General features: G+C 45.3%; 1 protein-coding gene across 1 annotated transcript in view; it reads left to right on the top strand.

Annotated features, from left to right (window-relative positions):
• The window catches only part of UBE2O (ubiquitin conjugating enzyme E2 O), a 61,556-nt gene that overhangs the window by 31,151 nt on the left and 17,381 nt on the right, over positions 1 to 13,024 (top strand). Inside the window, exons 2-8 of the mRNA XM_005526791.3 lie at positions 1,390 to 1,449; positions 6,481 to 6,591; positions 7,265 to 7,362; positions 8,826 to 8,889; positions 10,524 to 10,667; positions 11,288 to 11,397; positions 12,232 to 12,382. Coding sequence (XP_005526848.2) covers positions 1,390 to 1,449; positions 6,481 to 6,591; positions 7,265 to 7,362; positions 8,826 to 8,889; positions 10,524 to 10,667; positions 11,288 to 11,397; positions 12,232 to 12,382 — 738 coding nt within the window. The remainder of the gene's footprint in view (positions 1 to 1,389; positions 1,450 to 6,480; positions 6,592 to 7,264; positions 7,363 to 8,825; positions 8,890 to 10,523; positions 10,668 to 11,287; positions 11,398 to 12,231; positions 12,383 to 13,024) is intronic.

The raw sequence follows: 13,024 nt of genomic DNA, 5'->3' as shown, positions 1-13,024 counted from the left end.
GGTCCTTTGGTTTGATTCCAGATCCTGTTCTTGGATTATAGATTTGTCTAATTTAGTAAAGCAGGCTGTAAGCCAGGGAGTGGGTTAGGATGAAATGCTGACAAAGCACAGTGGAGTTCAGGCTGGGGATGAACAAGGAAAAGCCGGGAATGCAGCAGCAGTGGCACGGATGGTTCTGAAAGTGACATGTAAAAGAGGCTCTGTCCCTGATGGTGCATTCATGTGTCACTTCCCAGAGCACGGGGTGTGGAATTAATGTGTTTGCAGGGCTCAGAGTGATGTACCAATGCAAATGACTTCTGGACCACTGAAATGCAGACGATGTTTCTCCCTGTTCAGCAGAGGGAGATTTTACCTGAGTTACTGGGAGGATGAGCAAGCCTGAAATTGGAGTTCACTCTTGTGGCCTCCTGTAGAACATCATCTCTCATGTAGCATTCCAGTGTATTCAATGGCAGCTGCAATTTGTCATTTTAAGCTTGTTGAAAACACTTAATGAAATAGCCTGTAAGTTGTCTTGAGGTCACTGAAAGAGCTGGATGAAGGGCCACTTTTGGAAGGACATCACTTGGTAAATCACTGGAGATTCATCAAGTGATACATTCCCTTTCCAGGAGCACTCCTGGTGCCCACAGGTCTGTGTGAGCTGCTGTAGGGTGTGTAAGGATGGTCCAACCACATCCTTTGTTTCCAGAACAAGCTCTTTGCCAGAAAGTGCTTTAGCAGGAGCTGGAATAAGCAGTACTTTGAATTTATCCATGGTGTTACTGATGTTCTGTTACCTGTGTGTACCTGAGAGCTTCTAAGTGCAGAAACAGCCATTTCTTTTCCTTTTTTTTTTTTTCAAGACAAGTGCTTGCTGCAGTGGGTTTGTCAACTGTTCCCCTGCCAGCCAAGACTTCTTACTGTACAAGACCTTGCTTTATGTGTCCCAGGCCAAACAGGCTTTCCACAGATGTTTGGGAGTATCTTGGGTGAAACCATGCAGGATGAGATGCAACTGTGCTGTGATGCGCTGCTTTGTGTGTCTTCTGTCTTCTCTACTACATATACTGGATGTGGGTAGGAAATGATGCGTGGTGCAGGAAGAGGGGAGGGAGACTTGAGGGGATGAATGAGTCAATGTCTGCACCCTTTTTGATGTGTCTGCTGACTTTAGAGCACAGTCATGGATGGAACCCCTGGTTGCTGATGTCAGATCTGTCAACTGGATTTCACTACTGTGCCAAGGGGATTAACTCTGTGTATGGAAGTGCCTCAGCATCATCCGCTGCAATCCTCCTCAGTCTGGAGGGTTGGGATACTGTGCATTTGTATTTGTCATGTTATTTCTGACTGAGTATCATGTGGGGTCACCACTAAAGCCAATCTCTCTCTCTCTCTTCTTAGCTGAAACTTGAAGATCGCTCAGTGGTCCCTCGAGATGTGGTCAGACACATGAGCTCCAGCGTAAGTGCTTTCTTTCCTTTATCCATTTTTGATTGTGATACTGCTGCATGGATTTCTGGGACTTGCCATATTGCCTGAATGGAGCTGGACACTAATGCTTTGAGCATGTTCTATTTTAAGTGTGTTGGATAGACTTAGCTGCATCCAGTGAAAATGGAATTCTGCTAAGGCTGCCTCTCTGCAGTTGCATATCTGCAAAGGTCTCCTGAGCAAGCAATCCCAGTCATGGTCAGGGAAGGAGACAAGAAGCTTGTCCACCCTGCCATTCCTAAAGTTTTATATTAATCCATTCTGAGATATGGGGACTGTGGACCTGCTCTCCCAGATTTAACAGGGAGGTTGGAGTGGGGGCAGATCCCAGTTTCACTGCTTGCCTTTGCCTTTTTGTGTGCTCTGGTAGAGAATTTGGTGGGAGTATTTTCAGACACACCTCTCAATGTACAGTGAGCAGCATCTTTTCGAGCTTCTTACAGAAAAGCAGCAAACCCAACACTGCTGGAGCATCCAGCACAGCTAGGTTGACAGAAAGCAAGCTGGTTCTTAAACAGCAGCTGATAATTGTTCCCTTTGCTCTTTATGGATGCTGTTCCGTGTGGCTCTTGTGCCTATCAGAGATGTGTGGATTTGGGTTTTGTGTAGGGAATACTGGGGAGATTGTTGAGTATCAACGATGAGATAGGATGTGCTCTCTTTAGGAGCTCAGCAAGGTTGGCAGTTTCTTGCTGTGGCTCAGAACTAACCTCTAACCCTGAGCCATATGGCCCTGCCATGTGCTTGCCTCTATCTTCTCTTGACTTGCTTCCAGCAATGTGGCTACCAAGGCTGTGATGAAGGAAGCAGCTGGCCACTAACTGCTGCAGTTGCACCACATGGTGTGCAGCCTGGTGCAAGGATAGAGAAGGCTATTCTCTGACCTGCCTGGCTTGTTTGGGTTTTTGTTATTTTTAAATAAAGCCCTTTTTTTGTCAATTAATAGAAGTAAACCCACCCCCTTTTTCACAGAATATTACAAAGAAGAAAAAAAGGAAAGAAGAGCTTGAATGATAATTTGGAAATTGCTGAAGCAAAGTATTTCCTTAAGAAATTTAATGGTTGTTTGAAATGGAAATTTGAAGTCAACGTATTAAAACTGCAGCTTTATGAAAGGGTTCTCATCCGAAACAATGAACACATAGAAATGAGAATTATTGGCTGTTCAGTGTTGTACCTGGCACAGCTGGAGCCATCAGTATTCTTCTCACTCAGGGGGATGCTTTGAGTCCTATCTCTAAACTGTTTGATCCAGTGCTTCTTAAAGTCATTTTAAGCTTTCAGGACAGCAGGTTGTTCTCCTCTTGGCAAACATGGATGTGCTGCTTTTGTTTGCCATTTCCATACTCATTTGAGCAGAAATTGGCTCCCCTGGCTTGCTGCACATGTTTTGGTAGATATGTACCCAGCAGTTGTCTTGTACATTCATTTTTGTCGGTTTGCATGTTTAAATAATGGTATTTGCTTGAATCTTGTGCCCAGTAACTTCATTTTTTCAATTGATGGAATGATGAGGTTATAACTCAATTTCTTCTGTCTATTAGAAAGCATAACAAATCTGAGTATGACTTACATTTCCTCACCCTCATACGTTTTTAAATGTTAGTGGTAAATTAAACAATAAACCCCCCCTTTAGCCCAAAGGAAACCTTCACTTGCTAACAGATATATTCTAAAAATTACAGAAGCATTTAAAATAGAAAACCTGCAAGTGTCAGCCTGCCAAATTCAGGATGTGGGATGGTTGCCCTGCACCAGTTGGCCTGGCAAATGGGGAATGTGGAACTTATTCTGTATTCAACACACCCTCTTAGGGCTTGTTTTTAACCTTGAGCGGGAAGGACTCAAAATCCTCTGTTCCTCAAGAGAGGAGAGCTGACTCAAATCCATGTGCTTCTCATTGAGCACTGAGTGTGGGAAAAGACTGCTTCAGGGGGAAATGCATAAAATGAGATCATTTTCACTGAATGCAGTTGGGCCTGAAAGTCTAATCCAGCTGGATGAGAAGCAGGAAAAGTGCCGGAGTTAATTCTTCCAGGTGATATGCTAATTTGGGGAAAAGGTAAGAAGCAGGTCTGTAATCTGTCAGACACCTGGATTTTGTTGCTTCAAAGGATGCTGGGCTATGCTGTCTGTTTTAAACAAAGGAATAAGGGTGGTATAAAGATCCTCTTATTAGAAAAGAGAGTGCTGAGGGAAAGAGAAGGATGGGAGGTGGAAGATACGGGATAGGAGGCTGTGTTTCCAGAGCTGCTGCTCTCTTGGATGGGAGTTTGCTGGTCTCCCTTAAAGCCTTGTCTCTGATGGGGAAGGAATCCATTCACTGCTTAAATATTCAGTATCTCCAGTGTGGTGCATGATGTCGGGGTACCAGAAGAAGGTACAAGGTCTAGTGAGTACGCTCAATTGTGGAGTGAGTGGGGCTTGAACCCATCAGCTCTCGTCACTCAATTCAGTTACCTCCCTTTTCCAGTTCTGCTGTTGGAATTAGTGGAAATTGATTTTAGTAACAGAAGTGTGAAATGCCAGCTCATTTCGTTTGGCCCCTCTTTTAATGGAATCAGCAAATAAAAGGATGGGTGTGTTTGAGCTGTGCCTAGCTGAGGACCTGCCTTAAAGATGCGACAAGTTGGCGATGTCTCTTTCTGGGACTGCACTGCTGAGCACTGCTGTAAACTTAGAGTGATTCAGCAGAACCCCTCAGCCTGCAAATCTGCATCCTCTGTTGCAGGCTAATGTTTCATGTGACAGGGAAATAAGTAAACTCATCATAAAGGAAGGTTCAGTGGCAGGTGAGGGAGGAGAACCTCACCTTTGACAGCCCTCTAGGTTCTGGGGCTGCTCACAACATTGATCTCTGCTTTCTTAACCACAGACAGCGCTCTACACTTGTTCAAGCATTTTATAACAGGAAGGAGAAGCAAGCTGAGCTAAACCTGTTGCTCTTGGCCATGACTAATAGCACCCAACTGTTCTTGGTGGGAGGCACCTTGATGGTGGTGCAGGGACTTTCTCCATGGGGAATACTTACTTAGAGAACAAATAGAGGGTGCTAGAGTACATCAGTCACTCCAGTCCTGGTTTTATTGCTTGCTATACTTTCACCATCCATTAAGGGGGTTTTAGACCAGGAGACAATATGATCCACAGAAATCACAGGTGTTGGATTGTATCATGTCTCAGAGCTGCTGTCGTGTTGGCTGCTGATAGAGGAAAAATTAATTCTGAAATGTGCAGTGTAGGGCAAGGAATTTATTTCTGGAGGGTTTTTTGGTTCTGACTAACGAACAGTCTAAAACACAAGGCCTGAACTGCAAAGCACAGCCAGAGGATGGTGTGGGTATACTTGTTTTAGCTTACTCTGGAGGAAAAGCAGGGCAGGTGGCTGTGCTGTAGCCTGCAGAAGCTGTGGGTTTGTTGAGCAGGTGCCACTTCTGAGCAAGCCTCACTCATCCCACGGCTCAAATCGTGCTGGCAGCAGCTGTTGTGAAGCCAATGTAGTTCTGGCCAACCCTTTTCAGGTGAGAGTGATGGTACAGCTCTGCTGGGCTCTTTCCTGGCAGCCTGTGCAGGCAACAAGCTTAGCTGCAGTCTGTTGTGGTGGAGCTGAAGCTGGGAAAGGCTCCCTTTGCTTCCCAGACCTTCTGGAAAGGAATGAGAGTGATATGTGGAGCAGCTGGAGGGAATGAGCCTCTGCCGCTTTGGGGTCTGCCAGCCTGGCTCCCCCAGCCCTCCTGGCCATGCTGGCACAGCTCTGCCTGGGGCAGGTCCCACTCTCCTCATCCCATTGCCTTGGGAGCCTCAGGGCTGTAAGGCACTGGATTGGTGTGTGAGGAAAGAACTAGCAGCAGGCATGTGGAAAGCAAGCCAGGCAAAAGGGCTGAGCAGTCTGTCCAGGAATTACCCTGGACTCTCTTTGCTCCAACTACCAGTTCTCAAGATGAAACTGAATGAGTTGAGCACCAACAAACTCCTGAACTCCCACAAGGGCTGCCCAGGGCTCTGAGTGAAAGCCTTGACTAAACATTTCCTGTGGTTGAAAGAACAGAGCTGAGCAAACAAATCCACATCTTGCAGGGTGTAAGCCCTTTGAGTGTTGTGCTCAAGTCCTGCTTGGAGCAGAGACCTTGATGTTTGAGATAAGGACAGCTCATACCAGCACATTTGTCATGCTGGCCCTCAGTCAGCTTTGATAATGGACTTGTGGTCTTCAATAAATAAGAATATCGATTGTCCCAGCTGTCAGGAGGCCAGGGCAGCTGCTGCCTTTGACAGTGTTTGGGTTAGCAGCCCTTCCTTGCAGGCCTCCACCATATGTGTGAGCAATGTGCACATTGTGTGCTCCCTGCCAAGCTGCCCCCAGAAGGCTCATGACAGCATGGCTTCTTTTCTTGGGGACAAAAAAGATTAAAACTTCGTTAAAAAGTGAGGGAGATAATGACAGACCATCTTATAATTAGACCAACTGTAAATTAGCTGGCTGCAGACCTTGAAATTTGACCACAGATGCCAGATATTTTTTTCAGTATGACACAAAATAAAGACCATTTATAATGTCCTGAAAAATCATATGAGTTAAAGTCACAACAGCATTAAAAGAATTTGTTTTGCTGCTGATCTACCCCTGCCTTTTCTGACTCAAGGCAGTACCTGCAAGGTGGTCCTATGGAGCTGGGAGCCATGCTGATTTTAAAGCAAGTAAACACTAATCACCTGATATAGTATGGTCTTATTTGACCAGGTGCAAGAGTCTCTGCTTTAGCAGCCATTTCAGATTCTAACTGGGAAGAAAACACTACAGGTCTGTAATAGTGGTCTCACCATCTGAGCTCTCATACTGTTGCATGAAATCCCCCTGCAGACCAAGGACCTGGAGGGTAAGAGGGGGTTTAGTCTTAAAGTTTATTTGTCTCTGAACTTATGACTTGTACTCAAAACACATACATTTGTATGTAGGACCTTCCCTAGGTAAGAAACTTTTTTTCCCTTTTGTGTTTTCAGGACAGTCAGTGTGGAACCGTCATTGACGTCAACATCGAGTGTGCTGTGAAGCTGGTGGGAACCAACTGCATCCTTTACCCTGTCAACAGCAAAGACCTGCAGCATATCTGGGTGAGAACACAGCCAAATTACACGTGAGAGCCAGGGCATGGTGGTTTGCAGGGCTGCTGCTGTACTTCAAGTTGCTCTTGGAGGCAAAGCATCCATGTTGTGCAAGATGCATCTGCAGTTTGGTCTTATTTTAAACTTGCTGCAAGCAACCTCCCTGGCAGAAGATGATGCAGCATCTCCTCGTCTCCCCATCTGTTCTGTGTTTCTCATCACATTGCTGAGACCAAATTGTTTTGAAGGGCTAGACTGACATTAAATTGTGTTAGAACTCCTGCACTGAGTGTGGAAAGCTGGTGTGGTGACCTGACCAGGGCAGCCCATGGCTGTGGCCCAGAGCTGCTGAGCTGTGACACCACTGTTGTTTAAACAGGCTATAAAAATGCTGAGATGAGTCAAGCATGTTTCTGTTCAGCTGCAGCAGACATCTGTTTCTCTCTTTGAGTGGATAGGTGATTTCCAGAGAACCTGTGGGCTAGGATTTAATTTTCATTTTTTCTCTGAGATAAAGATAATTTGGGAGTGAAGAGCAGGAGTGTCATAACTCATCCCAAGTTACACCCTGCAGGAAGACAGTAGGATATGAGCTCCTTGAGATGAAAAATTAGTCTTAGTGATAAAAATTTGCTCCAGTTACAACAATTATATTAAGCTTTGTTTCCGGTTTTCATCACAGCCTTTCATGTATGGTGACTACATAGCCTATGACTGCTGGCTGGGCAAGGTCTATGACTTGAAGAACCAGGTCATCCTGAAGCTCTCCAATGGAGCAAGGTATTTCTGTCCTTCCTGTGGAAGACTGTCCCTCCTGGCTATCACAATCTTGATCTGCTTTATGAGAACAAGAAATGGTTTGGGCTTCATTTACATAGTTATAAGTTATCCGCTTGCATAATCTTCAGATGTAGAGCAAGAGAACACATCTTTCTCTGAAAACATTGAGATTCATTGACTACCCTCTGGAAAAGTCTGAAAGGTGACAATTTTTTTTCAACCCCAGCAGATTAGTGCTCCAGAACTAAAGCATGTTGTTCTTTAAACTGTGCTTCTTCTCTGCAAAAGTAGCTATTTAAGATGTGTGGTTGTTCCAGACTATTTCTCAGTTAGGACAGAATAACTTACCTGCTGCCAGGAGAATTCTTACTTTAAAAAAGGGTCTGTGAAATGGTGGAAATTTGCAGGATAGTGTTTTTTATCAAAGATGAAAGAGCAGCCTGATAGAACAGCTTTCTTTTTCACCGATTTTTTTTTTTATAGATGAAAACACAATTCAAAGTCCAGAGAAAGATTTGACCAGAGATCTTGAAGGAAATACATGGTGAAATTTCTGCAAAGCTAGCAGAAGGATCTGAATTCTGCTCTTCTTGCAGATGAGATAGCGACTTGTGTGCTAACCCTTAAAAATTCACTATGTTCACTCTGTTACTGAGGCCTTTCTTATCCAACAAACTCTTGATGCAAGGAAAGGAAGGAACCAAGGTGTAGGGCCAAGCGATGACCAGGCCTGGCAGCTGGGGAATAACCTATGTGTCATGTAAATTGAGTGTTGACATTGCTGTTTAAAACACAATCCCCAATCCTGCAGCCAGCTCTGGGTCTGTCTGAGAAAAGTGAGTAATGTGGGAGCTGTAGCAGATGATTGATGGATGCATTTGAGAGTTTGCCTGTGTTACTGTGCAATTAACCCAGGCTGGAAGGTTCTTAGGTGTACGTTAAACTCTAGGAGTGAATAATAGCCACACATCTCTATCTGTAATGCCTGCAGTTACTGGTGCAATTTAAAACTTTGCTTGGAATCTTTTACCAGCTCCTGCACAGCTGTGTAAAGTGCTGTTTGCAAAACCTCTTCCTAATGGATCATTTGAAATGCCACCAGAACTTACTCTGGAAATGAAGTTATTACTGAAGGAAATATGCCCAAATTGCCTTTAGGTCCCAGCATGGCGTGAGTAACAAATGGGACCGTTGCAGCAGACAGACCTTGTCCAGCACACAGCCTGTTACTGAGCTTGGTTTTTTACCCAAAAAAGGTCCCATGTTGGATGGGACCTTTAAATACCTTTAATGCTTTTACAGCTTGTTTATAACCAGTTTTTCTCTGGACCATAAAAGCTCAGTGATACACTGCTGAGTGTATGGCCAGATGTGCTCAGGCAGTGTCAGTTCCTTGGGTGCTGTTTGCTTTTGGGGTGGATGGCTCTGGAAATGTGACCATGTGTCTCCTGTCTGCTTTCCAGGTGTTCCATGAGCACAGAAGATGGAGCCAAGCTGTATGACGTTTGTCCCCACGTCAGTGACTCGGTGAGCTGCTGGCTCTCCTGAGAGTCCTTTTGATCAACTTTGTCTTGGAAACTTTTTGTGCAGAAGGGAGAAGGCAAAATTCATAGGCATTTATTAATACTAAGAATGTATCCCTTACAGTAAGGGTTTAAAGGTAATGTTAGTAATGAGCAGGGTTTGGGGAGGTTTACAGTTAATACATCCAACGGGTTTCTTTGTAAACAACTTGTGTGACACACTGTCAGATGGCTGGTGTCAAGGCAGTTCACTCACTGCTCTATCTGCACATGCTTCTAAAGGCTCTTACTCCATTTAGTGCTTTTAAAAACTGTTCTTCTGGAAAAGGGTATTTTGTTTAACAGGTGTTCTGCTAGAAGCAGGTTTTCAGGTCATTTAAAATAACGTCTCCTGTTACTGCAGTCCATGGCATTTTTTGAACGGAGACCTGCCACCTTACTGGCATTTTCCAAAACAGTTTGCTGTGTGATGGGATCTAACCTCTCTCACCTTCAAAGGCTGATGACAGCTTGCTTGTTCTTCCAAAGGGCCTTGCTGCACTCCTGGCAGCAGTGCTGGGAGATGACAGAGGATGACGTGTGATTCTCAGGAACTAGCAAAGCTCTGAGCTCTTATCCTTCCCAGCCTTCAAAGCAAAGGTCCCTTTGATCTAAAACTGCACTTCTGCTAAAACTTGATGCCAGCTTGTTGAAGAGTAAATGGAATATCAGTTCAATAAGATTTGCTGCTGTGGTTTTCTGGTTCTGTACAGAAAGGAGTGGTCTGTCGCTCGATACTCTCCAATACCTCAGTGTCTGCTACTTTGAGTTGTGCAGTGTGTTTTCTGCTCGCTAAATCAATGTTGTAGCAACATTCAGCTTCTGGTTACCCAATTTGGAGATGGCTTGTTTTGAGTCAGGCTGCCATTAAAGTATACAGAGTCCTCTGGGGAATCACAGTTTGGGCTGAATAACAGGCTGTCTCCAGTGTTACTCTTGATCCTGTGCTCAGAATTGCTGTGTGTTAGATGCTTACCTGACTTAGATCTTGTCACACTGCTGTTATCCCTTCTGACAAATTACAAGACTCAATGCAGGTTTTTGCTCAGTATTTATCTACCCTAAACTGCTCTGTCCGCCCCCACACTCTGAATCTCAGTATCAGTGGGAAGGAGCTCTAGGAAAGCAATTGTTGTGTTTACTGTCCTGTTTTTGTTTTCAAAGAACTGTCATATTAACTAATCCACCTGAGACAGGAATACTTACACACTTAATTTGACAAGCAAAGGAGTGAAGGCACACATTCTCTGCCTGTGAAAGATGTAGGTGCTTAAATTAGAGCATGGAAAAAAGATGTCCTGGCCTGGCGGACCTTGGCTACCTTGTTACTGAGAACCTCTGTGTGGAAATATGCATCTTTTGTTTCTTGCAAGTACCTTTGCTTCTCCTGCACCAAGTCCTGGTCCTGTTTGGATGTGTGACAGAGCAGGTTGCTATAGGAACTGTTAGACTTCAGGAAAGGATGAGCTACAGGAGATGGGCATCTTGCAGACTTCACCTTTATAGTTAATTTTGATCACAAAAGATGGAAGGGAAATGCTGGAATATTAAATCTTGGAGTCCTTTATGCTGTGTTTCTCCCCTCCATTTCTCCCACAGGGTCTCTTCTTTGATGATTCATATGGCTTTTATCCTGGACAAGTCCTCATTGGGCCATCTAAAGTGTTTTCTAGTGTGCAGTGGCTCTCGGGTGTGAAGCCTGTTCTGAGCACAAAAAGCAAGTTCAGAGTGGTGGTGGAAGAGGTAAGGACTGACACATGGCCACCTTCTGCCTTGCATGGTCCCTGGCTGGCTGTTTGGAGCAGAGTCAGCTTGCCATGGTAACCTCCCAAGAGCAAATGTGCTGTGGCTGTGGTGTTCTGAGGTGACAGATTTCTCACTGGGGACTGACAGGACTTCTGAGCATCGTAGCAAGGGTCCCTGCTGGCACCCTGTAAAGTGATCAGTGTCAGCACACTCAGAGGGCAGTACTGCTGATCATTAGGGCAGTAGGAGCACATCTTCTATTGAAACTTAATGTTGCATGCTGTCCAAAAAGGGAGAAATATTGCTGACTCTTTGCTTAAAGAAGGAGCAGCTCCAAGTCAATTAGCGTGTCTCTTTGTAACATTGGACTGCTGGTTTATATGTACCATAGCTTCCTTCCCAAACCACTTGTCTTTCCTTGAAGTTAAAAGCTGTAGAATCTCCGTTGTCAGGGGTCAGGCTATGTGATTGTCCTGGATGTGGTGAAACTGCACTTGCCCATATTAAATTAAATTAAAAAAGCAGATTTGCCTCTGTATGTAAACTTCCAGATCTGAAACACTGATCTGGGAAGGTCTCTGAAATGTTAAATTGTCTTTCCTATTACTACATTGTAGGTACAGGTGGTAGAACTAAAGGTTACTTGGATCACTAAAAGCTTTTGTCCTGGAGGTACTGACAGTGTAAGCCCTCCTCCCTCGATAATCAGCCAGGAGAAGCTGTCCAGGTGAGATCCCTTGAAAACCCTTTTTCACTCCCAGCACTCTGGCCCTGCAAGCTGTGGGTGACAGTGAGAAAGAGTACATTCTCACTAAGTTCACTATCAAGTGAAGAGACACAATTTCCCTGTTTTCAGTGGGTGGTTTTTTTCTTATGTTGCATGCCTGCATACCCTAGAGCTGTAAAAATACGAGAGAACAACTTCCAAATTAGTTTAGCACTCTTGAGTTACCGGCACAAGGGCAAGCATCCTGCTAATGCCAAGTTCTCTCCAGCTGACAGGTGCACAGAGTGGTGTCTGGCAGCAGCTTCGTTCTTCCCTTTTCCTTTGACTCCTGCCTGGAGCAGGCTGCAGCTCCCTGTGTGTCAGGGGTGGGGCTCAGGGGTGCGGCTGCAGCCCGGGCTGGTGCTGAGGCAGTAACTGGTGCCCTCTGCAGGCTGCAGCTGCTGGAATGGGCTGGGAAAGCTCAAAGGACCAGTCAGATGAGCAGCAGCACTGTCATTGTGGGTCCTGCCTGGAGCTCATGTGCTGGAGAGGAGCAGCTTTCAAATTACAGCAAAAAACCTCAGATGTGTCTTGGCAGCTCTCTCTGGGGGGAAGGGGGGAGCTACAGGGAGAGGGAGTGACTTGTGTCCCACCCAAACCCTTTGTATCCCCACCCAGTCCCTGGTGGGATTCCCACTTTTCCTTTAGAATTGTGTGCCTGGAAATGATTTGGTGTGGTGCTGTGCCACCCCTGAAGCAGCACTGTTGGTGTGAAGCCATGCCAGCCTTGTGAAGGTCCTGGGCACTGCTGGCTTCTGTTCCTGTTCTGTGCTCATGGCTCTCCTCTTCTGCCAGGGTAAAGCGTCTGGGGTGCTTTGACCATGCCCAACGACAGCTTGGGGAAAGGTGCCTCTACGTGTTCCCAGACAAAGTGGAACCTGCAAAAATCACTTGTGAATGTCCAGAGAGGAACTGTGTCCTGGGTGAAGGATCAGTTGCCAAAAAGGTGAGTTGAGACGTTGAGGGAGGCGTTGACTTCTGTAAGCATTTGTGGTCACTGTGGCTTTTAAAGCAGAGATCTTCCTGGTAGTCATGTGGTCTGAAATGTGACTCCTGAGGTGGTTGTGAAGAGTAATGGCTTGTTGTTGCCAGCAGGGAAGTCACCTTGTGGAGCAGTCTGAGTGCTCTGGGTGAAGCATGCAGCTGACACCTTGAGCGAACATGAACAGGGCCTCAACACAAGTGTCACCTTGCAGGGGTCAAGTGTGCTCTGACAGCTGGGACTTAAAAAAACATGTTGTTTTCCTTGGCATTCTCATGGAGCTGAAATGTTCAGTTAAATCCTTGCTATGGTGAAACAAGGAAGTTATTTTTGCTTCCTAGGCCAAGTGAGTCGTGCTACTGTCTGTACCTGCCAGCTGTAGAGCCATGGTGTTCCTAGGTATCCTAGGATAACAGAATGTCACCAGTGACCTCTCTGCATGTCTGTGCTTGTTACATGGATTAACTTGTGCAGCTTATTCTGATCTTCCATAACAAAAAAGTTCAAAACATGTTTAAAATAAGATGAAGGAGCAAAGTTCACTTTACTTGGGCTAGTGCAGTGCTGCTCCTGAGCAGAGCACTGTGAGATGCTGATTTGAAGAGC

Source organism: Pseudopodoces humilis, chromosome 21, assembly GCF_049639895.1.
Source record: "Pseudopodoces humilis isolate 2021_Gansu_Grassland_sample_001 chromosome 21, ASM4963989v1, whole genome shotgun sequence".
In the NCBI taxonomy this organism is placed as follows: domain Eukaryota; kingdom Metazoa; phylum Chordata; class Aves; order Passeriformes; family Paridae; genus Pseudopodoces; species Pseudopodoces humilis.
This window is presented reverse-complemented; position numbering and strand designations above follow the sequence as displayed.